The 24,612-nt window shown below is 34.7% G+C and overlaps 1 protein-coding gene across 6 annotated transcripts in view; it reads right to left on the bottom strand.

Moving 5' to 3' along the window:
• Positions 1 to 24,612, bottom strand: part of CUL3 (cullin 3) — a 97,101-nt gene that overhangs the window by 23,458 nt on the left and 49,031 nt on the right. For 4 of the 6 annotated variants that reach the window (XR_014245734.1, XM_082395847.1, XM_082395844.1 and 1 more), the window contains 8 exons: positions 15,268 to 15,428; positions 14,133 to 14,268; positions 11,791 to 12,019; positions 7,317 to 7,462; positions 6,408 to 6,584; positions 5,029 to 5,199; positions 4,315 to 4,422; positions 39 to 163 (listed from right to left, as the gene is read on the bottom strand). Coding sequence is in view for 5 of the 6 variants with exons in the window: in XM_082395847.1 (XP_082251973.1) it covers positions 39 to 163; positions 4,315 to 4,422; positions 5,029 to 5,199; positions 6,408 to 6,584; positions 7,317 to 7,462; positions 11,791 to 12,019; positions 14,133 to 14,268; positions 15,268 to 15,428 (1,253 nt within the window). In the remaining variant the exon portion in view is untranslated. The remainder of the gene's footprint in view (positions 1 to 38; positions 164 to 4,314; positions 4,423 to 5,028; positions 5,200 to 6,407; positions 6,585 to 7,316; positions 7,463 to 11,790; positions 12,020 to 14,132; positions 14,269 to 15,267; positions 15,429 to 24,612) is intronic. The other 2 variants (XM_082395843.1, XM_082395846.1) reach the window with 1 other exon arrangement.

Here is a 24,612-nt window from a genome sequence, read left to right as displayed (position 1 = left end):
ATTTGTACTTACAAATACGAAGTTCGATCTACATTTACCTTCTGAATATCTCAAAAGCATGTCTTGGTGCTGGTGGGATGTTGCACTTTGGTGTGGCTGACTGAGTGGGCCAATAACCTGTTGTGAGCACCCGAACTGTGAGATCAACACCACCTAAAGATACCTGTGGAAAAGAGAAGAAAACGTTCCCCCCTAATTAGCTACGATGTGTTATCTGTTCCATACAGACACTGTGTTAGAGTCATCAAAGTAGTTATCTCCATATCCAACATCCAGCAAATAAAACACATCTTCTTAAAAGTTACACTCATCCAATGTTTTCCTAATTTTAACTATCCCGGCACATTTATAATTATTGCTTAAGATGCTGACTTTACAATACTGATCAAAGTTCCTAGTATATGAACAAAGTCTTACTGGTGTCATTGAAAAGTACAGAGTTTTTGGCCCTCAAGATGTTTTTCAGATAAAATGTCAAGGGGCCATATCAGTATCATTTTAGGGAAAATTCTAGAATATTATTCTAGAATTTTCATCTCAGCTTTTAAACATTTTTACCATCTTAACACAGAAACAACACATTTCTAATATCCCAGTCACATTTCAACTATATTGACCAAAACTTCCATGTTTTCACATGTAGCTCACATTCTAACAACCTCTGCATAGGACACTAGATCCAGTTCTACACAGCAGGTGCTCTATAAGCATTTGCATAATGTTTGACTACCTCTACAAAATATATGCTAGCATTACCATCACAATTAGATTTTTTTTAAAAAATAAATTACAATTTTAAGAAAACAAAAATAAAACACATCAACAGAAATTCTAAAGGGGGGAATATTATCTTTATTATTAACATTCACAGCTTGTTTTAAACCATTATTCCATTTTTATGTAACCTGGATGATTTCGTGATAGAAATTCTTTAAAGAGAAAAACGAGTTTATAAATATCAAGAAGTATTCCACACTCAGATTTCTTCATAAATATCTAATAAATGATTTACTCTATTTTAAAGAAATTGAATCTAGAAATCTTACATGACACATAGGAGAGATGATCACTGCAGAGACTCTTAGATGATGAATGGAGAAGGGCTGAGAACTGTTTGTACACTTGTAATTGGGAAGGGGGTCACAGCTTGGTTCAATCCACCCAAGACAATGAAGTCTTTCATCTCTTTTCCCATATCTCCACACGTCTTGCTCCCTAACCTTCAAGGCTTTCCTCAAAATGTCGTTTTTTAAAGGAGGCCTTCCTCGACCACTCTTCTTTGCTACAAATTTCCTCTATATCTCCTATCACCAGCTAAGGTGCTATGTAATTACTTATCTTGTTGATCATCTGTCTCCCAGATTGGAAAGTAAGCTCCATCATGGCAGGGATTTTTGTCTATTCTCTGCTGTATAACCAGTGCCTAGAACAACGCTTGGCACAGAAACAATGAGTTATTTGCTAAATTAAAAAAAGAAAAAGAGGGCTTCCCTGGTGGCGCAGTGGTTAAGAATCCGCCTGCCAATGCAGGGGACACGGGTTCGAGCCCTGGCCCGGGAAGATCCCACATGCTGCGGAGCAACTAAGCCCGTGCGCCACAACTACTGAGCCTGCGCTCTAGAGCCCGCGTGCCTAGAGCCTGTGCTCCGCAAGAGGAGAAGCCACCGCAATGAGAAGCCCACGCACCGCAACGCTAGAGTAGCCCCCCGCTCAGCGCAACTAGAGAAAGCCCGAGCACAGCAAAGAAGACCCAATGCAGCCAAAAATAAATAAATAAATAAATTTATTAAAAAGAAAAAAAGGAAAAAGAAAAAGAAAGAACCTCAAGGAACTATTACTCCAATGGTTTGGACCTTTTCTTTCTAAATCTCTTAGTATTATTTTTAAGCCACTCAGCTTATTTTCCAAGATAGCACATGACAGGGACAAGTACACAGAAACAGAGGTACCAGAAAAGTCTGTCTGGATATGATATGATTTGCTGATATAAATAAACAGAAATATGATAGCAAGGTGGTTTTCCTGTTCCTATCCCCATTAAAAAAGTACAACACAGGAAAAAATGCACAAACACTTAAATTTCCCTCAGCATAATAAATACAACTTGTCTAAATAAAATATACCACAAGTATTTAGAATTTTAAGAAAAGTACTTGTTAATGACTTCTAAAAGTAAACAGAAGAGTCATTCTCTTGGCATATTTAAACAGGCCAAGAACCTTTAAGAAAGTTACAGAGAATTATCTGAGGATTGATGATGTTTTAAAAGGGTTCCAAGATTTCAGAAAGTTCAAGATTTGTTTTGATTCCTCTGTCACTTTTCATCAAATCTTTCTAATGAAGATTAAGGCTTAGGAGACGTAAAGCTTAAGATGCTTAGTTTAAACAATTACAAAATAGCCAATAATTGCATGCAAATAATGGCCTTACAAAGTGAAAGCTGCAAACAGATGAGCAGATATATAACTTTGAGCATCTTGATAAGTACTCTACTTACTGGGTTAACAAATTATGAAACAAATATTCCACCATAAAGTGCAGGATATATCTGAATAATCAAAATGAAAGAACAGAAAATGCACAAACTTCATAACAATAGAAAATAACAAAAGCAAACAATCTGATGAAATTATCACGTTGAACAATCATTCCCTCTTTTTTAAATGAAACAAGTGCAAGAGAGTGGTCGAGAGTAAATAAAGACCATAATTTCCTTATCAAAAGGCCTTCAACTACCACAGATAAGGTAATTAGACAGCTAAAAAAATAGTAAGGGTTTTGGACCCATCCAGGAACATTCCTTTACATGGTTTCAATACAGCATTTATTCAGACCAGCTTATCTCCTCATAGCTCTTAATATGTGTAACATTAGTAGAAGAAAAAAAAAAACCAAAAAACCAAAAAATGTACCATATGAAAATATGATTTTATCAATGCATTAGACAGAATGAAGCACAAATCTCTGAACAATCTAAAAAAGAAAAACATCTAGGATAATCACATTATTCAGTCCCTGCCCACTCAAATTTCTATTTATCACAGAGTCTATCTTTCCTGCTCTCAGCCTTTCTCCACTGTAAACATCCGAGGCAAATCACACAACTATTTTTAACAAAGAGGAAACAGAAGTCCCTCTGAGTCAGAATGTCTTAATATATATAAATGTCCATTTCTACAGAATTAGGTATTTTCACATATTTTGTTTGTGATGAGACTATGGGACCAGCAGAAGTGATAATCTCATATTTAAATATCAAAGAAAAGACCTCCAATTTTTTTTAATGGTTGTGACATGTCTTAATTATGAAGTAGTATATGGTCAGTTGAGAGAGAAAACTTTAAAGAAAAAATGTGGAGTTCTCTAAACTTAAAGTTACAGTTGAAAAACAGTTAAAAAAAAAAAGAAGAGAAGGGAAAATTCTGAACTTCATTAAACCCCACTGAATCTTCACAAAACCCCACTGGACTCCAAGGCCATATAAGCTGCAGCTTACTGCCTTCTGGGAATCACAATACAAAACCACATTTATAACACACTAGCATCAGCGTTTTTATACTCAGTTCACCCTCCACCGACCCTGAGGATGTCAGGCCCACTTATCCTGACATTTCAGATGAATAAGAATACTGACGCACAGGAAAATCAGGTAACAATTCTAAGATAGCACCATCCTGGGGTAAAGTAAAAGGAAGAGTATTAAAACTCAGTAAGCTTCCCTAAGCCTGGTATTCTTTCCCTAACCTAAAAATGGTTATAACAGCAGAATCACTATTTATTAAATTTTCAGTACATTCCTTCAAGTGGGGAAGATAAACTAAGTTTTATAAGAATAAGAAAAAATATTTTAAGATTAATAGTTAGAAAAAGAGGTTATATGGGAGAAATAATTTTTAAAGCACTCACAGACAATACATATGTTGTCACTAATGGCATTTAAAGAAATGACATGGGGTGGGGGGAAGGATAAATTGGGAGACTGAGATTGACATATACACACTACTATATATAAAATAGATAACTAAGAAGAACCTGCTGCATAGCACAGGGAACTCTACTCAATACTCTGTAATGGCCTATATTCTTTTCTTGGGAAAAGAATCTAAAAAAAAAAGAGTGGATATATGGTATGTACAACTGATTCACTTTGCTGTACACCTGAAACTAATACAACATTGTAAATCAACTATACTCCAATAAAAGTTTAAAAAAAAAATAAAGAAATAACACCAGCAATTCAGTTATGAAAATGCCCATTACAAAAGACTTTACATAAACACATTTATGTAAGTAGAAATGAATGAAGAATCCTACCCCAGTTGCCTGTAGATGTTGCCTGAACTCATCCATAGTTGTGTTTGAGATGCTCATATCCCTAAACATTCCTTCCAGTTTTGATGTGAATTGACATCCACATTCAGTCTGTGGAAGAAAAACAAATGTATACAAATAAATGATGGATTTTACTATTGGAAAATGTACAAAGAAACGCTTTCATGTCAATGTCACTGTCATCCTTCCTAAATCTTTCCAATAGTTGTTCTATGTCTGTGGATACCAACTTCAGTGTGATTAAGATTAATCCAAGAATTTTATTTTAAAATGCAAATTCCCAGACTCTGAGATTCCCATAAACCTCACTGAAGGTAGTGCTCAGAACTCTTATGTTTTCAACAAGAAACACCCGTATCAGGTGATATGGGTACAGGTAGTCTGTGGACCACACTTTGTGAAACAGAACTATATGATGATATTCCCTTTATTGTTTCCCTTGTACTAATCCTGCCCCAGATCTCCATGAATGAATGTATTTGCCACATCAAGAGAAATTCCAGCACACTGTGAATGTCCCAGAACTTGAACAAATCTAAGTACAGCCTGCTCAAAAAAAAAAAAATCTAGTTTTATTAATTCATAGAAATAAGTGTTTTAAATCAATTAAGTATTTTCCAGTCACATGTTGCTTGTGTTCAATTATGTGATAATCACTAGTTAGGTGCACTCCATTCCATCTTAAATACACCTTACCTTTAACTTAGAAATCATATTTTTTTCAGAGTCATCAGAAACACTTTTATTTGTGAGAAGTCTCCTTGCCAAGTGTTGTTTATAATAACGTTCAAATACATCTTTTTCTTGCATAAACCTAAAAAGGACCATTGCCTTATCCAATATTGTTTCTACTTCTTGTTCTGTTAGCTGCAAACCATTGAAAAGACAATTTAACAATTACACAATTTTAGTTCTACAAAAACAGCATCACAGTTCATCAATAGTTTAAAAACACTGTTTGATAACAAACATAAACATCTGGTTGAGATATGTCAGGAGGAGGGATCTAGTGCGAGAAAGTGCCTCCTACTTCATCTAGTAGCACAACTCTTAAATCCTCATCTAGTGCAGCATTAATCAGGGGCTGGAATGGAGTTCCACTCCCTAGTGGGCCACCTCTGAAAGGGAGGCATGAAGTGATACATGGCTGGATTAAAGGATGACTGAGAACAGAAGAAATGAAATTTTAATCACATAAAAGAATTTTACTATGCCCTTGCATAGTATCTAGGCAGAAACTTACATGGCCAAAAGACAAGATATTTTTATATAAGCTCAGTCAAAATCTAAACTGTGCAACCAGAATGGTAATAGTTTGTTATAATTCCAAAAGTGAAAAGGCCTCTTGCCCCTAATCTTTTAAATAAGGGCAAGATGATACTGTGGCAGGTTGTATTAAGCTTATATTAAAAACTATGGTAGACTACTCAGCTGTGTCTTTTCTGTTTGGTGCCCTTAGTAATCTTTCTCTTATTTGTTTCTTTGTTATAGCTACCTATTTACTGCTTTGCCCTCCTGTCTCACAAATCCCAAGATGAAGTCAAGAAGACCAATTTATGTGTGATCACAATCTGCTTATTTTGATCTTCTGTGCTGTAGTGAGCTTCCAAGATCCCAGGTATATTATAAAGGCTTGAAACTGAGCTTCCATATATGCTTTCAAACTATTTTCTGATACCTATTCTAGTCTGTGTCTTCAAATTTTTGGCACTCAAGTATTGTTTGATACATAACCCCCAGAACCAGGTGACAGCAAGCAACATTTTATGTGCCACATGGATAGCTGTTTTCTAGTTCCTTATTATCTCTATAGCATACCTAACCCTCACAATCTCAAGTCTATGGATGTGCAGTTGTTTTTGATGCCAGTTACACATTCAGTGAAATGTCAAAGTACTTTTTGTGACCATTTCAAATACTTGAAACAATCCTTGCAAATATCACAGTGCACATTTAAGCATAGAAAAAGAGGACTGTTTAATTTTATAGCTACAAAATTCCTTAATTTTATATTTTATTTCCTAATTTTATATCTACAAATAAAACAATATATTTTCAAATGCATTAATACTTACCCCTTTGACTCCCTTTTTCAGCTTATCATCAATAAATAATGAGAGGTATTCAGGGGACCTGGAGTTGAGGTTGAGAAAATACTCAAAGTCACCCGCAATAGTTTGTTTAAAGAGCCGGTCGTTATTAAACGATTCCTGGAGGAAGCGATCAAACCTACTCTTCAGATCCAATAAGCCCTTCCAAATAAAAACAAAGAAACTTAGGATACATTATAATAACTTTCCTATAAACAATACATGTGTAACTACGTACGTTTAACTTTGCTGGTAATAAATGTGTGCATTCAGTGTTAAACTTACTGATTCTACATTGCTATTTTCAAGCCTGTATCTAAGCCTGTTAAAAATGTCAGTGGTGAGAGAAGTATTCTATCTTCCATTTATGTATTATTCTATTAAAGATGAACCAAAGATTCTCCTCACTTTTTCTCCCCACCTTCCTCTATCTTGACTGAATGGGTGAGCCTGAGAGAAAATTAGCTTTAAAAATACATAGAGAAAGCTTATTTATATTAAAATACGAAAAACTTGAGAGCATATTTGTTTTACTGCTTGAAAGCAAAATATCTTGAACCAAAAAGTCACTAAAACAGTTATTTTTTCTTGAACACACTAAGGTAGTATATGAACACTAAAGCATACAAAAAAGTAGAACTTTCATTCTTGAGACTATTTAAATAAAGACTTCTTCAGCAGACAAGCTAATAAATGAAAAGAAGTGTTTGAGTTTGTATCCCTGATATAAATGTACATGCTTTCCAAAATTCTAAAATATTTAGGATTACACATATTAATTTACCATTGGAAAAATTAAGTGAGAAATACATACTACATAGCTTTGTAAAAGTGACCTCTTTAGCACTTGCCAAAATTACTTTATGATAAAGAGAATCTTCTGTATTTACTTACCTGGATATAGTCAACGGGATTTTTTCCTTCTCCTTCCTCAGAAACAAGGGCTTTACCTTGTTCCCTCAAATAGGAACTCATACACTCACACATCGTTTTCAAACCATTTGGCACACGACTAAATAACTTGTACATGCAAGCAAGGTCTGCAATCAGAACGAACACACAAATTGGCTATGTTAAAAATTAAGAAAAGAAATTTGAATCTCTGTTCATGGTGATTTGCGATACTTAAAGAAGCTTATTTCTCCATTATGATCATTTGCTGACCACATGAAAAACTATTTAAAAAAAAAAAAACCCCAGGAAAACAGGGGAAAAAAAGCTAGTTAATGGTTATTATTGCAATTTACAAAATACAGATGAGATACTTTAAAAGCATCAATAAAATGTCATAGCAAATTTTAGTTTACATGGAAGAGATGTCCAAACAGCATTATAAAGAGTCACAAAAAATGAAAACTGCAGTTTTGAGTTCCTACATAATTTAGCCTATATAATTCTAATCTAGAATCCAGTTAATACTGCAAAACAACTATCAAAAGGATAACTTTAACTGTGGTATAATTGGCAGTTAATGTAATAGGGAAGAAATTTAAAAACCAATTAAAGTCTTCCAGATAATCTTTAAGTATATCTATCTCAAAAGTTCAAATGACAGCCATGACAACAAATAAAATTAAATATATTAGGACTTATTTCATTCTACATCATGGTAAAATTCATGTGAAATTTACAGCATAAATTCCTGTTCTTTAATATTTTCCTCAGAGCAATCCCTAATATTTCCCAGGTGTTGACCTAAGCCAATATGTATATTTTAAAAATTGGTTTATCTCACTACATTGTTTTTATTTAGAAGGAAAACTCTGGACTCTATTTTTTACAAGATTAAAATGTGGAGTTAAAATACTGCTTTTCCATACATCTAATGTATCTCTGAAATAAGAATTTACTGGGAGGCTATAGTGTCAACTTTACAATGATATAAAAAGGCTTTATGATAGAGAACTTTTAAATATGGAGTTAGTACAGTTTGCAGTTTCTAGATCAGTGGCTGGAAAACTGTTTTCTGTAAAGCACCAGAGAGTAAATATATTTTAAACTTGTGGACCATATGGTCTCTTTTGCAACTACTCGATTTTGCCATTGTAGCCATAAAGAAGCTGCAGATAATACATAAGTGAATGGGCATGACTGTGCTCCAATAAAACTTGATTTATGGACACTGAGATCTAAAATTTATATAATTTTCATGTGTAATGAAATACTACTCTTTTGATTTTTTTTTTCCAACCAAACTGATAGTGGGCCAGATTTGGCAGACAGGCTATAATTTGCCCACCCTGGTCTACATTTATAAGAGCAACTTAGATCCTAAAACTGAAGTTGTATGTATTTTAAAGATACCTGGACACAAGTTTTACAAAAAGGGCTTCAAAATTTGTTTCAGTGACTTTCAAAAGCAAATTTCATTAAAAAGTGCTTTCATCAATAATATATGTCCAAAATAACAAGCAAATCTTATAGTTTCTCACACTTGTTATAAATTACAACCAAGTTTCCCATGTTAAAAACAAATATTACAAACACGACAATAATTTATGGACATATATACTACAGTAAACTTGGCATATCAAATACCTCTAACAAAATAGTTCCCAACTTTGTCTACTTTGTTCCTATGCTGTTACAGTTTTGCTTAGTCGCATGTATATTTAACAGTATGTAAATTAATACAATTTCATTATATGTAATTCACTGTATATAAATGTATGGCTTAGTGGAGAATGTGAAAGAGAAAATGAAAAATATGTGTCATTCAAAAATTAAATATCATTATTTCTGTATACACTTCAAAAAACAATAAAATGATACCATTCAAACTTAATTTCATAATGTTATCTGCATTTAATTATCAATCCAACTCATCCTCCATTCATGGTGGGAAAAAACTGTTTTTCACTTTCTGATTTATGAGATATTTGGCTTCATAATGGTGAAGCTGTGTCTCTGACGTATTCTTGACATACTGCTCATGAGGAGGGCCTAGCATAATTAAAGATATTCTGCAATTAGGTTTCTAGTGGAAAGCCAGGAAAACTGAAGCCATGATTTTAAAATTTAATTTAGAATCACAGAAAGCTGCTTAGTTGTGGAGAACATTAAGTACTAAATAGAAACTATGGTAAGTGGCTATTCTGATACTCCATTATTTAAGCACTTATTAAGCACCTGCCATGTGTTAGGTATACTTAATGCCTTTAACACAAGTCTCCATGCAGGTTACAGTTACAATTCAGGTATGCTCAACAACCTCCCCATCAAACATTTCCTAGCCTCTAATCTCCAAGCCCATTTCATCTCCCCTCCTCAACAACCCCCACCCAAGGTGACTAAGAAAGCATTAACTCAATAACTAAACAGTACGTTAGAAAACTGAGGGCTTCCCTGGTGGCACAGTGGTTAAGAATCCACCTGCCAATGCAGGGGACACGGGTTTGAGCCCTGGTCCGGGAAGATCCCACATGCCGTGGAGCAACTAAGGCCATGAGCCACAACTACTGAGCCTGAGCTCTAGAGCCTGTGAGCCACAACTACTGAGCCCGCGTGCCTAGAGCCTGTGCTCCGCAACAAGAGAAGCCACCACCATGAGAAGCCCACGGACCGCAATGAAGAGTAACCCCCGCTCGTCGCAACTAGAGAAAGCCCACGCGCAGCAACAAAGACCCAACACAGCCAAAAATAAATAAATAAATTTATTTAAAAAAAAAAATCAAAAAAAAAAAAAAAAAGGATAGATTCTTATTTTAAGTAAAGGAAAATGCTTTTCATAAAGTCCTATCTGCCAGGGATCATTATGATCAGGGTCATCAAACTATATAGCCCATGGACCAACTACAGCCCGCTGCTTGTTTTTGTACAGCTCACAAACTAAGAATGGTTTTCACATTTTTAAATGTTTGAAAAATAAAAATCAAAGTTTTATAGGAACACAGGCAAGTTTAATTAGTTTGTGTTATTGCCTATGCCTACTTTCTCACTATTACAGCAGAGATGAGTAGTTTACTGTCTGGTCCAAACACTTAAAATATTTATTATCTGGCCTTTTACAAAAAAAGCTTGCCAATCCCTGACAGACCATAGGCATCCAGGAGTAGCTTATTTTAGAAAACATGACAAACATCCTTAAAAATCATTTTTGTTTTGCTTTTTGCTGTTATAAAAAAGGTTTACCAGAAGGGTCTCTTAAAAAGTAACTTTCTCTAGTTTAATAAAAACAACAAATTTACATACAACTTTTTAGGAACTTAGCACATATATAGAAATATAACCACTTGAAAACACAAGGCAAAGATTCCACTAGAGAAAGAATGGAACAACCTCTCTGCCTACCATCTTTGTTTTCCCTTCTCGTACATCCTCCCTTTTAAATTATTAACTTAAAAAAATTTTTTTTCTATTCCCTACCTATGTCATGACCCAACAGGCAATATGTATTTATTTTATAAGAAATACATGGCTAAAATATTGCTAAGACTTCATCTAAGAGCACCAAATTTGTTTATTTTTTAATACCGTATCAGTGACTTATCCAGTCATAGTTTTAAAGAAAACCTTCAGAAATCAAGGAGGAGGACAACATGACTATTCTTTATAATTTCTCCTAGAGTACTTGTTACAAAATAACATTTTAGGAAAATCAGGTAAATAGCCAAGAAGAGTAAATGTTACAGTTATCTCCAAAATGTTTACTTTTAAGCAATTCTCCTTTCTCCTCTTTCAGTCTATAACAAGAGTTCCCAAAACCAATCTACTAATTTATCTAAATATGTCAACATGGAAGACAAATATTTTTGCATTTTTGGTACCCTTACCACAACTAACTCCCAAAGAAATGCTTACAAAAATTTTAAGATTGGAACTTCAGACTGTAAAAGAATCACAAAAACTACAGGAGAGTGTGTGGGAAAGAAGAGTCTAAATACCCCGCTATAGAAATATAAAGTACAGGAATAGGTGAGGAGATCATTGACCTCATCAATAATATTAATCTTCTTCTTTTTTTTAAGCTCTTTTTTTTTCTCCTCTACTCTATTTTTTTCCCCCCCTTTGGTGCGCCGTGTGGCTTGTGGGATCTTAGTTCCCCAACCAGGGATCGAACCTGTGCCCCCTGCAGCCGAAGCACGGGGTCTTAACCACTGGACTGCCAGGGACGTCCCTAAACTTACCTTTTGGGTTAAGAAAAACAAAAAGTGAGGAGACTTAAGATGAAAGAAAAAAAAAAGCCACTTGATTCACTAGGAATATCTAAAATCCTCATTAATATGTGTAAAGTAACAACAGTGATAAATTAATGACAAACACCACAACTTCTTGAAAACTGACATTCATAAACTACAATAGAAAAAAAAATACTGAGAACCTGGTAGAACAATAAGACTTTAATTATTTCTCAACTGCTAACACTTACCTTCTGTCTTTCCGTTTTTCAACATATGTACTAGCCCCGAATTCTCCATTTCTACTATAGTTTTCATGTGCTTGGAAATGAGTTCCCTCTCAACCACCTTTACAATTGGCTCTTCAGTTGATTTGTCAAGGCAGTGCATCACCCGTTCTATTTCTTCATTAATTCTAGCTTCTACTTTCTTTATATATACTGAAGCACTGTTTTCTGCTAAAAATTTCTGGCTTTCCATCTGCAAATAAGAAGCATGATTTTTTTTAAAAAAACACAGAAGCAAAATGTGCTTCTGCTTTTAACTGGGTTTCTACAGTTTCTCATAAACCAAACTAAATATCCCAAGTACTATTAACATTTTATATACTGTCTTATTATATATATTCATATAGTCCGAATTATACCCTTTAAAGCATTACTTACATAAGACTTAATTAATACATTATCCTTAAGCAGCGTTTTTCAGACTTTGCCAGTGTATTCCAAATAGCAGAAAAAGTAAGCACACGCCAGTGAAGATCAAAAGTATAGAATGAAGCATCTGACCCCAAGTGAGAGTGGGAAATTCTTCTTTGATTTGTTTTATTGTAAAATTATGCCTAAAAAGATTCATCATGTTTATCATACAGTTTTGCTGGCATACTGGTAGTTACTAAAGTCCTCCTGCCACCCCACTCCCGCTCTCAAAGGAATATATATAAAGTTTGAGAAATAGAGCTTTTGAGTAACTATTAATCTTGTCTTCTAACACCAGCCTTAGAGAAATTCCAGTAAATTTTAAATGTTGGCTCAATTGACTTCAATCTCATAGTAAAATTAACAAATATATCTAAGAATTACATAATAGAAGATGTATTAATATAAATTATGTACAAAATTTAATAACATTTCCCATTCTCTTAATAAAAAGTAGTTTATACCAAATGTAAAACGGATGGCTAGTGGGAAGCTGCCGCATAGCACAGGGAGCTTGGCTCGATGCTCTGTGACCACCTAGAGGGGTGGGACAGGGAGGGTGGGAGGGAGGCTCAAGAGGGAGGGGATATGGGGATATATGTATACTTATAGCTGATTCACTTTGTTGTACAACAGAAACTAACACAACATTGTAGAGCAATTATACTCCAATAAAGATGTTAAAAAAAAAGCAGTTTAAAATAATCAAGTTTCTAAGAATAAACATTAACACACCAAAAATCTTGGTGAGACCGTCACTTCCCTGTTAAAACTGTATTTTATATATACACACAGATGTATACATATGCCACTGCAACACACTTTGGGATCCTGACAATAACCATCTACTGGTATTTCTATACTGTAATGAAGGTAATTAAAACAAATGCAAACGTCAAAAACGTTGCCAAAAATATCTAGAAGTAGTTGCTGTGTTACCAGAAAATAAAGCCTGTTTCCTACATTATAAAATTAATAGTTCATGAAGTATGGTCCAGGCTCACCAGTACAGGCCACACAAGGCTTCCTGATGGCTACAGGCTGATTTCTGAAAAGCGGCCTGGGGGTTACGCCAGTCCAAAGGACATCGAAACCCCCCGAGTCTACTTCTATACTCATCCAATGGCTTCTATGAATGACGCACTGTAGAGCTATTGTAACGTTCTATTCATTTAGTTCTTTAAAAGGTTATTACTAAAGTTGACCAGTAAGGTCTACTTTAGCAACACTACAAAGCTCCTACTATAAATTGCTCAGATAGTTGAGGCTTTCAGGAAGAATGTCTGATTATCATGACCTTATAAATATTGTCTTATCATTTGTCATAGTACTCAGTCCTTGTTGTTATCATTTCATTACAAAATAGTACTGGTTTAGCTTTACTTTCAGCAACGTAGTTGATTTGGGGTTGTATATACTGCTGCAAATTTTTATCAACTGTACTTACTGACTTTTAATTTCCTAATCAACAGCTTTTAAGACATATATATGCCTTACGAGATCATGCATATATCTATATTTATTTTACTAGTAACTTATATTACCAAAAAGCCTGAATAGTGAAACTTCACTGGTGATGTACTGCCTGTGAATCTATGGTAAATAGTTAGTAACATACAAATATAATAAAATTTAAGGTTATTTCTAAGTTTATATATTTTATACATATAATTTTTTAAAAATCACGTGTGTAAGTCCAACCTCTTTGACTTATTTTCAGAAAGTTCCTTCACTGGAACGTGAGACTGTGGGGTAGGTGTGCTGAAGGGTGTAATTTGCACCCTCTTCCCCAAAGGGCCACAGTACAAAAAGGTCAAAATGCTTAAATTACTAACTATATTCGGTAATTTTAAGAACATCTTAAAAGAGTATTTATTTATATCTTCACTGATTACCTGAAAAAACTCTGCAGACATTTCCAAAAAAGGAGCCTCAAAATCTTCTTCATAGACTGATCGTCCTTCGAGACCTAAAATCATTAACATCTGGCAAGCATTTCTTATTGCGCCTCTGTCAAAAGAAGTTAAACCACTTGATAATAAAAACACATTAAAGATTCATGTAAAAGATGCAGCAGAAGTAGCTAGAAAGACTTTCAGAGCAAGTTTTTTAACCTAAGTGACCAATCTTCCATAAGCAACTAATTTATAACATAAAGATTTAGAGTAATTTTAACTGGAAAGCGTATCTTGACTGCACAGCTATTTATCTCAAGTTGTTCTCATGCTGTTGTAACTTAGGATTTTTGAAGAAAATATGTTTAAAATGACTAACTATTCCTGGGTACTTAAAAGCGCAAAAAGAATCAACAGGCTATCAGGAAGCAGGGAGGAGAGAGGGAGTCTAGAGCACTCGACATGGGTACAACGCACAGTTGCTCCTAGGCAATATAATTTTTTTGCACCAAATGGCTTTGGGGCAATCCTGACCAAGCACCAAAGATGAAATAAAAAGAACTTTACAAGTCTTCCTCTAACAGCTGCTTTGAATACAAAGAAGCAAAGAAAGCAGTCTTGCATGTTTCAAGCCACTCTGGCTGCAGTGTCACAAAAATGGCACTGCAACAATGTTTGGGGGGGCGGAATACGACTTAACAAAAGGGGTACAAGAGTTCTTAGCCATTTTAGACTATGTTCAACATTTTTTTCTTCAAAGACCTTAAAAATAAATGCTAGCCAAAAGCCCTTTTACAGAAGAAAAAAATATATTATCAAATAGCAAAAAAAAAAAAAAAAAAAAGCCAGCATAAAAAAAAATACATAAAAAATCAAAAAGAAGACTAATGGCCGATTTGCTTTTTAAAAGTATATTAAATAAAAGCTTAGGATGGTTTCTTCTAAAAATAAATGTGTGCTTTTTAGTTACAATCTAGCTAACTTTGTTAACTGTGATTATAAGGTTTTTGAGTATTTTCATAATATGCTGGACAATCAAACTTTAATTTACTTTAATAAAATTAAGACAGTGAAATCGGTTCTCAAGATATAACCACTAAAAACCAAAACCCAAAGAGTAAAAAGATTATTATACCGGTCTACAACTTCTCCTTTCCGCTCTCTGGCAATCATATCCAACAACGTTTGTCGTAGGTGATCCCTAATACACCCGTAACGTACAACTTGATCTCGAAAAATAATTAATCCCAAATTGTAGACATTCTCCACATTATTTTGTTGTACGTACACACGGTCCTGCAGTTAAAACAAAACCATAATATAAACATTAGTACAACTCTTGCGAACATAAAAATAATCCTTTTGAGTTACAATAATAAAGGAAATAAAATTCCAAAAGTGGTCAATTTTTCAGGTGAGAAACACTTCAAGCAACATGGAATTTTCTAGTACCTCCCAAGTTATATTAAAGTTATATATAGTAAGTCCTTACAATTTACAATTGCTACTGAAACAAACAACGGCTATAGGCAGTTGCCCATTTACCTTAAGAAAAAGGGAGGAAAAAAGCAAGCACCCCACCCAGGGAGAGAGGCAAGTCAGCAGAAAGCAGAGGCGAAAGGTAGACAGCAAGGCAGGCAGAACTTCCTTTCTCCCCAAAGCCATACCATGCACAAATATGGTTCTTATTTTCTTAAATACTGTACCTGAAGATCATATTAAGTAAAACTGAGAGCTGAATGAAATACAGATGCATGTGCCTTAAGCTGTTTACTGGTAAATGTTAAAAGGTTCTAATGCTTATAATAGAGCAGCATTCAGTATTACATAATTAAAACACCGCTAGCTACTGCCATTTCAGATTATTTACTGGTAGTCATCTAACTTTCAAGTTCTTACCAACATGATTACCGGTGTCTCACTTAATAGAGTACAGATAATCCAGAATTATTGGCCATAAAAGTCCTATTTTGGGAAATATTTTAAAATCTGTATTTACACCAAAATACACTGAAATAAAACTACTGTTCTTAATTCACAAAAGGATTAGTAACAGAATTCCTTTCTGTTCTTAACCAGGATCTCTCCGGGCTTTGGGGGGTCTGTGAACTTCCCAAAATTTTTAAATTATTGTGTGTTTGTTCATACATAAGTATTTTGGAAAGAGACCGTAGTTTTCACCAGATTCTGAAAGGCATTTGTAATCCAAAAACAGTAAGACTCACTGCAAACTGTGATCTCTGAACTTTTAAAGGAACACTGTTAATACAAGCAACACCAAATACAAGGTAAACGTGAACAGAAGTTCTACCATATTAGTATTAAATGGTCTTGATCACCTTTCTAGCCAATTTTTACTAAATTCTCCATGAGTAGCACTCTCTTCACAGACACTATCCTCCAACTTTCACTCATCTCACACAATGGTACATACCTAATGGCTACAAGGAAAGCTGCTCTTTTATTAGCATTGTTGGTGCTCACTTTCTCCATTTTATTTCACATTTTTCAAATCCTGACAGCAACTTCAGTTAAGTTCAAAATTTTCATTGATGACTTCTTCAATAAATTCTTGAATTTCACACTTCTTTCCTCAAGATCGTAAATTCTGAGTTTTGCCCTGGCCGCATCCCTCCTCCTTTTCGAAGGCCTCACTGTTTTCTATGTACTGAAGCTACTCTTCACTCTCATGACCTTCAGGTCCAACACTCCCCACCCTCCACTACCATCCTGATTCTGGCTTACTTTTCAGCATAAAACAAAACACATTCAATAAAAACTGGCATAAATCTAATAATTTATGAAGCAATGAGAAAAAATAATCACTCCAATTATTGAGTAAATTATTTATAAATTTGATTTTTACAATTTTGATTATAAATTTCTATGGTACAGATTCTGTACCAAATACAGAATCACTCTTACCCAATGCAATCAAAACCAGTAACTAGCTAGCTAAAGTGGTAAAAGAGGAAAACTATTAAACATACACACACACACACCACACCAGCACCTTAAACATTTTAATTTAAAACATATAAGCATTCACTGAGATAAAGACTTTTTCTTTGAACATGAGTCCTGTGATTAGAAGTCAATGCTGTCTTTCTCACATATACCCATACATCATAAATTTCTAGCCTGTCTACTTTCAGTTTCATTAAGATGGCTAATGACCAGAGACAACTGTGAAGCAATGTAAAAGGCCTTCTAGATTTTTACAATTTCCACTCCAGTCTTATAAATTACCAAATTACCCAATATTTAGTGATTTGCCTTTGTCAAGTCTTTCCAAAACATTCAATCTAGTTTGCCAAATAACAAATTTTATTGTTTTTCACACTTTTATTGACTTACACAATATAAAATGATGTAATAACAAGAAATACAACTAGCATAAACAAGCTTGAAAACAAATACAACTGACTCTCAGTGAGCAAAGCTCAACTGACAAGAGCAAAACAGAGAAGATACACTGAATAGTAGTGGAACAGCACTGAGAGAACTTTGTATCAATCAGGCTGTTTCACAGCTAGAATAGAAAGTATTGTTAATTCAGGCAGGTACTGTTAAGTTTCAACTGTACTATATGCCTCTGTGACATTCAGCACATCTTGTAGGGGATATATAACATCCCATACATACGATATAAGCAAACTTAACATATGTCTACTAAGACATTAACCTCTTTCTTAGGAAACCAAATGTTCTTAATTTAGGCTAAGAGAAATGTCAAAGAACCAAGTCAGATTTTATTGTTTTTGGTGAAAGGCAACTACCTTTAAGAATTACAGAACAGGGCTTCCCTGGTGGCGCAGTGGTTGAGAATCTGCCTGCCAATGCAGGGGACACGGGTTCAAACCCTGGCCTGGGAAGATCCCACATGCCACGGAGCAACTAGGCCCGTGAGCCACAACTACTGAGCCTGCGCGTCTGGAGCCTGTGCTCCGCAACAAGAGAGGCCGCGATAGTGAGAGGCCCGCGCACCGCGATTAAGAGTGGCCCCCGCTTGTCGCAACTAGAGGAAGCCCTCGCACAGAAACGAAGACCCAACACAGCCATAAAATAAATAAATAAATAAATTTAAAAGTTAAAAAAAAAAAGAATTACAGAACAAAAGACACATGCAATGTAATCTTCAGAGTAAACTAAGAGTATTAAAGTGAAAATTGTTTAATGTTTTCCCCTTTTGGCTTTATTGCAGTTATATGCCGTAAAATTCACTCATTTTAAGAGCATGGTTCAATAATTTACAGTAAATTTCTATATTGTGTAGTCATTGCCACAATCCAGTTCTAGAATATACTTCCATCACTCAAAAAAAGAAAGAAAAAAGAAAAAGGAAAAATCCCTCCAGCCCTTCCGCAGTCAATCTCCACTTCCAGCACCTCTGCTTTCTCTTTCTATACATTTCCTTTCCTGGACATTTCATATAAGTGGAATCATAGAACATGTAATCTTTTGTGTCTGATTTTTCATCAAGTGTAAAGTTGCTAAGGTTCATTAATATAACATATATTAGTATTTCATTCCTTTTTTGGGCTGAAGTATTCCATTGTATTGGATATGCCACATTTAGCTTATCCATTTATCAGCTGATGGATATTTGGGGCTGTTTCCAGTTTACTGGCTGTTTCCAGTCTACTATGAGTAACGTTGCTATGAACACTTGGGTGCAATCTTCTTGTTGGACGTATGCTTTCATTTTTCTCGGATGGATTTCTATGAGTAGAAGTACTATTGAGCCATATGAAAATTGCCAAATTGTTTGTTTTCTAAAGTGGACGTGCCAGTTATAGAATTCTTCGTATTATCTTTGGCTCTACCATTAACTGGTGGTGTGACCCTGAGTAAGTCATTTACCCACTCCGGTCCTGGGTAACATAAAGGGCTGGTAAAGACAGTCTCTAAAACTCTGATTTCCTTTGAAGCTTAACTCTCTGATCAAAAATTAACATATACTAGGGATCAAGACACATTTCAATATTACTCCTTCCCTTTCTGTTATCAGTCTCCCCTGGCCTGGGTTCCTCTCTTCTCAGTCCTAAACACAGTGATGCCATCACTACCAAAGCAGGTGAGTCTATAACCATATTGGCCTATAATATCTGCTATCTTAAGCCCTGTGGCAAAAAGACAGAACGAGAGCCAGGTGCAGCTGATGAGTTCTTCAGGCAGAATGCATATGGGAGAGAACAATGTTTCAGAGTAAAAGCAGCCAGGTATGATGGGAACACATGGTTGGAGTATTTGAGCAAAGCGTAGAAAATTAACATCCATGGAGGATGACTGGGGATAAGGGAAATACAGATGTTGTAGGATAAAAGTCAAACCCTTGTCTTTTAGTGTGAGACCGTCAAGGTGTATAATGATTGTAATTAAACGACATAATATTAAGAAAAGCTGTTAACCCTGAAATATGATTATAGATACCAGAGAGCTAATAAATAGAGAAGGGAAAACCTGCAAACATGAGTATAGCCACTTAAATTAGTAATACCAAATAGTCATTTATATTGTTTGGTACATATGATTAATTACCATCAAGTAAAATAAAAGCTATACATACATACATCTGAGTGTTTATGTGTGCGTAAACTAATGCAGCACACATTCACAATAAACTTGTGATCTGCACATGATCATTAAAATATCTGCTGAATGAACATGCTAAATCTTCTGTTTACTGTTTATCAGCACTATCAGAAGGAATTCAGCCTGTGGGTACACAACAGCCTTTCATAATAGATTCTAACAGGAATCTCTCTTTGTTAAAAAATAAGTGGCTAATTTTATGTAATACAATATCAATTTAGCTCTGATCATTTAAATCACTGGAAAACTTTTTTATTTTGTATACCTTTCTATGTGAATATTTAATTTGACCAAAAGGTAGTTTGTATGAGTCCAACATTAGTCATTTATCTATTGAAGAGAGCTCAACAGAGATAGAAAGTTGGTGGTTGCTTCTGTTTTCCTTTTGAAAGCCAAAATACAGGCATTTTAAATATAAAATGTTGTGAAAAATCCATTTGAAAGCCTCACATCTGGATCAAACATTAGATTTACTAAAGGGATGTGAGTTTCATAACTACAGAGATAAAATTACATTTAAAATCTCTGTTTATGGTTCCCTCTTGGGAGTTGCTATTCCTAGGCCAAGCAAACCTTTTCCCCTTAACTGATGGCTTCACCAAGACACCTAATCCACCAAGATACCTAAATATTTAACTAATATATGACAGATCAAACTCAGCATGCAAAAGTATTCTTAGATGTGTCAAGACACACTATGCGAAAATATAGATTTTATGAAAGCTAAACCTGTGCAAAGTCAAGGAGTGACTGTGCAAGTGGGCTAAAAAGCTTCATGACTCAGGGAGTGGTATTTAAATAAAAATAAAACAACAAAAATTTGATAATGAACTTCAAAAAATAACTCTTACTACTTTATCCAGAAGAAATGGTTCGGGAAATATTTTTACCAACAGTCATTGTATCACGAAAAAGCAAACTAGGATGAATGTGTACTGGGCATAGGAATCAATGATGCACCCAAGGAAAGGACAAATAATAAGCTCTTTCAATATCACTCATATCTAGTGTCTCATTTGAACAATGTTTTCTTGTAAGATTACACAGGTATTTGGGAAGCAAATTCTAAAACTAACCTTTGGGTTACATTCAACTCTGAACACTGAGTACTACAAATATAAATACAATAGTCCTTTGTCTCAATTATTTTTTGAGGGAGCTTGTTATAAAATTTTTGCTTCAAATACCAGCAGTTCAGGACTTTTAATAACACAACTAATGAACTAAGGGCAGTTATGGATTAGTACTCATTTATCTACACTTCCCTGCTTGATCCCACTTATGACCAATGGCAGCTATTTATTTAGGCAAAGACCACTTTTTAAATTGAAGTGAATAGCTCTGAAAGTTGGTTTATCAAGCACACTGTCAAGGAGCTTAATTAAACTTAAATAATTCTTCTTTCACTTTCTTGTCTTCAAGGCAAGAAGATCTATAACTGTTTTCGTTTACCTTTTTTTTAAAAAAAGAGAACAGAAAAGCGGCAGGAGCCCGCATGCTGCAACTAAGATCTGGCGCAACCAAATAAATAAAATAATTAAATAAATTTTTAAAAAATAAAAAAAAAATTTTTAATAAAAAGGGTAAATAAATAAATAAAAATAAAAACAGAATTACCATATGATCTAGCAATTCTACCATCTAGGTTTATACTCAAAAGAGCCAAAAGAAGGGTCTTAAAGAAATATTCATACACCCATGTTCATAGCAGCATTATTCAAAATTGACCAAGGGTGGAAACAAGCCAAGTGACCACTGACAGATGAATGGATAAGCAAATGTGGTATATCCATACAACTGAATATTATTCAGCCTGAAAAAGAAAGGCAATTTTTAAAATTGATGCAACACTGGTTTATAACATTACATACATTTCATGTGTACAACATTATATTATGACTTCTGTATACACTACAACGTGCTCACCACCAAATGTTTAGTTTCTGTCATCACACAGCCAACCCCCTTTACCCATCTTGCCCTGCCCCCATCCCCCTTTCCCTCTGGTAACCACTAATCTGTTAAGGAAGGGAATTCAGACTCAGGCTACAACATGGATGAAACTTGAGTTGCGAAAGGACAGATACTCTATGATTCCACTTATATGAGGTAGCTAGCTAGAGTGGTCTAATTCATACAGAAAGTACAGTGGTGGTGACCAGGGGGTGGGGAATGGGGAGTTATCATTTAATGGGTATCGGGTTTTAGTTTTGCAAGATGAAAATTCTGGAGATGAATGGAGGTGACGGCTGTGCAACAGTATGAATGTACTTAACACCACTGAGCTAACTGTACACTTTAAAATGATTAAGATAATAAATTTTATGTTATGTGCGTTTTACAACAATTACAACAAACGAACAAATACTGTTTAAAAGCATCAAAGAGCACCAAAAGCAACCTGGACTTGCGGGGCCCGGATTCTGGAGAAAAGACAAGTATACTGAGAGGAGCCCTACGTTCGCCTTCACTCGTTCCCTTGGGTCATTTGTTGTATTTGGAGGACTGGAAATAAGAGGCCAAGCAGAAAGTCACAGGTGGGCTGGCTATCAAGCAGCTAAGACTTACGAGGCAGAAGTCTGAAGAAGAGAGAAATGTAAAGAAGAGCCAGAAATTCTGCAACTAATTTTCACTGAGATGTTTACTGACACATCACCTAAGCATGGATGAGACACCAAAATACCAAACAGAAAGCAGCACTGGGAGACTAAAGAGCTGAACAGAGACTGTTGGCAGACTTGCAGCAGAGAGACAAAAGCTAGTATCTCAAGGCACAGTAACGTGAAGGGCAAACCAGTAAACAACTCAGGCTTTTAACTGAGACCCCAGAAGGGGTTATTTCCTGTGCGTAAAAACATGCCCTGGAAAAAAAGGCAAACTGAAAACAGATCAACCTTAACAAAGCCTAAAAGCCAGCTTCAACTAGATCATGGCGATCTATGATCCTATGAAGGAACACATCATCATCCAGGGCCTCCACAATTTTTCATACACAATGTTGGAAAAATTACCAGGCCTGTCTCCACACCAAAACAAAACAAGCACTCCAGGATCAAATGTCTAAAAACTAAGGGGGAAAAGCCCCAGGAAGTCAAAGTATTCTAAGACTCTGCTACTATCCAGAAGTGGTTTAAAAAAAAAACTAATATAAGGTAAACTATAAGTCAAGGATCTATGTTGTAATCGCTAAGGTAATCCCTAAAATAATAATAATAAAAGCATATATAAATAACAGCTAATGGGGGAAGGGGATAGGATAATAAATCATACTTGATTCACCTAAAAGGAGGAAAGAAAGCTGAATAAAATCAAAAGAACAGATAAGACAAACAGGAAAAAACCAAAACAGTAGGACGGCAAATATAAACCCAAATACATCAGTAGTCACATTAAATGTAAATGAATTATATGCTTCAATTTAAAAACAAAGATTATCAGATAGGTTTAAAAGCATGTTACTATATGGTACTTACAAGTGACACACCTTAAATATAAGGACACAAAAAGGTGGAAAGAAAAGGATGAGATGAACTTTGCCATACAAACATTAATTGTAAGAAAGCTCATTTAGTAACATAGACAAAGTAGTCTTTAAGCAAGAAGTATTACTAGTGATAAAGAATATTTCAGAAAAATAAAAAAGTCGATTCAATAGGAAGATAAAACCCTAAATTGATATTCACTTTGTAACAAAACCTCAAAATATATAAACTAAAAGAATAAACAAATCAAATCTGAAGATTTTAATATTTCTTGGTAGTTGATAGAACAAGCAGACAAAAAGTTTAGCAAAGACGTGGAAGATCTGAACTTGATTAGTAAATCTGACTAACTGGTATGTTTACAACACTTTATCCAACAACTGCAGATTGAAAAACTGAAATTAATTGAAATTAAAAACTTCTCTTCAAAGACACCATTAAGAGAAAAGGCAAGCCCAGAATGGAAGACATTACCTCACAATACATATATTATTTGACAAAGAACATTTATCCAGAACATATAAAGAACTCCCACAAATTACTAAAAACAAAACCCCAGAAAACCCACATTTTTAAAAAAATTGGCAAAAAAAAATTGTGTAGTTTAATTTATGTTATATATCGACAAAAGTTTTCTAAAAAAATTAGAAGAGGACTTTCAAATTAGTTTAAGGCTAGTATACTATCAAGTGGTTGGAATAATTGCTACAGTATCTAATATTTTTGCTGAGTTTCTAAGTGTTCTAATAATGATGGTTTTAAATAACTTCTGACGACAATTAGGTATCTAAAGCCTTAGAAAGTCACTTCTTTAATGAGAATTTTATTATCAAATTCAAAATAAAAAATGAGAAAAGAAACAATACTAAAGATTTCTAATACGCTTTGACAGCTTACACCTGGATCATTGATAAAATCACTGTTCTTAAATTAGGCTTGGGAAACCAGGATTATCTGCCCAAATGGGATGTCCACATCATAAAACTGCCCAGTGATAGAAGAAACTGGAAAAAGGAACCCAGTTGTTTAGAATATAGTGTCTGATACATAATACACAGTCATTGTACACCTGCTGAATGAATGAATTTATTATCCACATAAGCGCAAAGGTGAATGAATGTTAGCTCAACTCTGCATAAATAAATTATCATATATATATATATGATATTACATAAAATTATCATACACACACACACACACACACACACACACACACATATGTATATATATGGGGAGCACTCCCCTTTATGGACAAAAGTTTCATTTCCTTTCCTACAGCAAGATATGACTGCACCACCACAGGGCCTACCTCTGGCTGAATTAATACTTGCCTCCCTAAACTCAGTCATAGATTGCTACATAATCAGTGCACACACACAAAAACAGTTCACAGGGCATAGTAA

The sequence above is a fragment of the Balaenoptera borealis genome (genome assembly GCF_965194805.1).
Source record: "Balaenoptera borealis genome assembly, chromosome: 6".
In the NCBI taxonomy this organism is placed as follows: Eukaryota; Metazoa; Chordata; class Mammalia; order Artiodactyla; family Balaenopteridae; genus Balaenoptera; species Balaenoptera borealis.
This window is presented reverse-complemented; position numbering and strand designations above follow the sequence as displayed.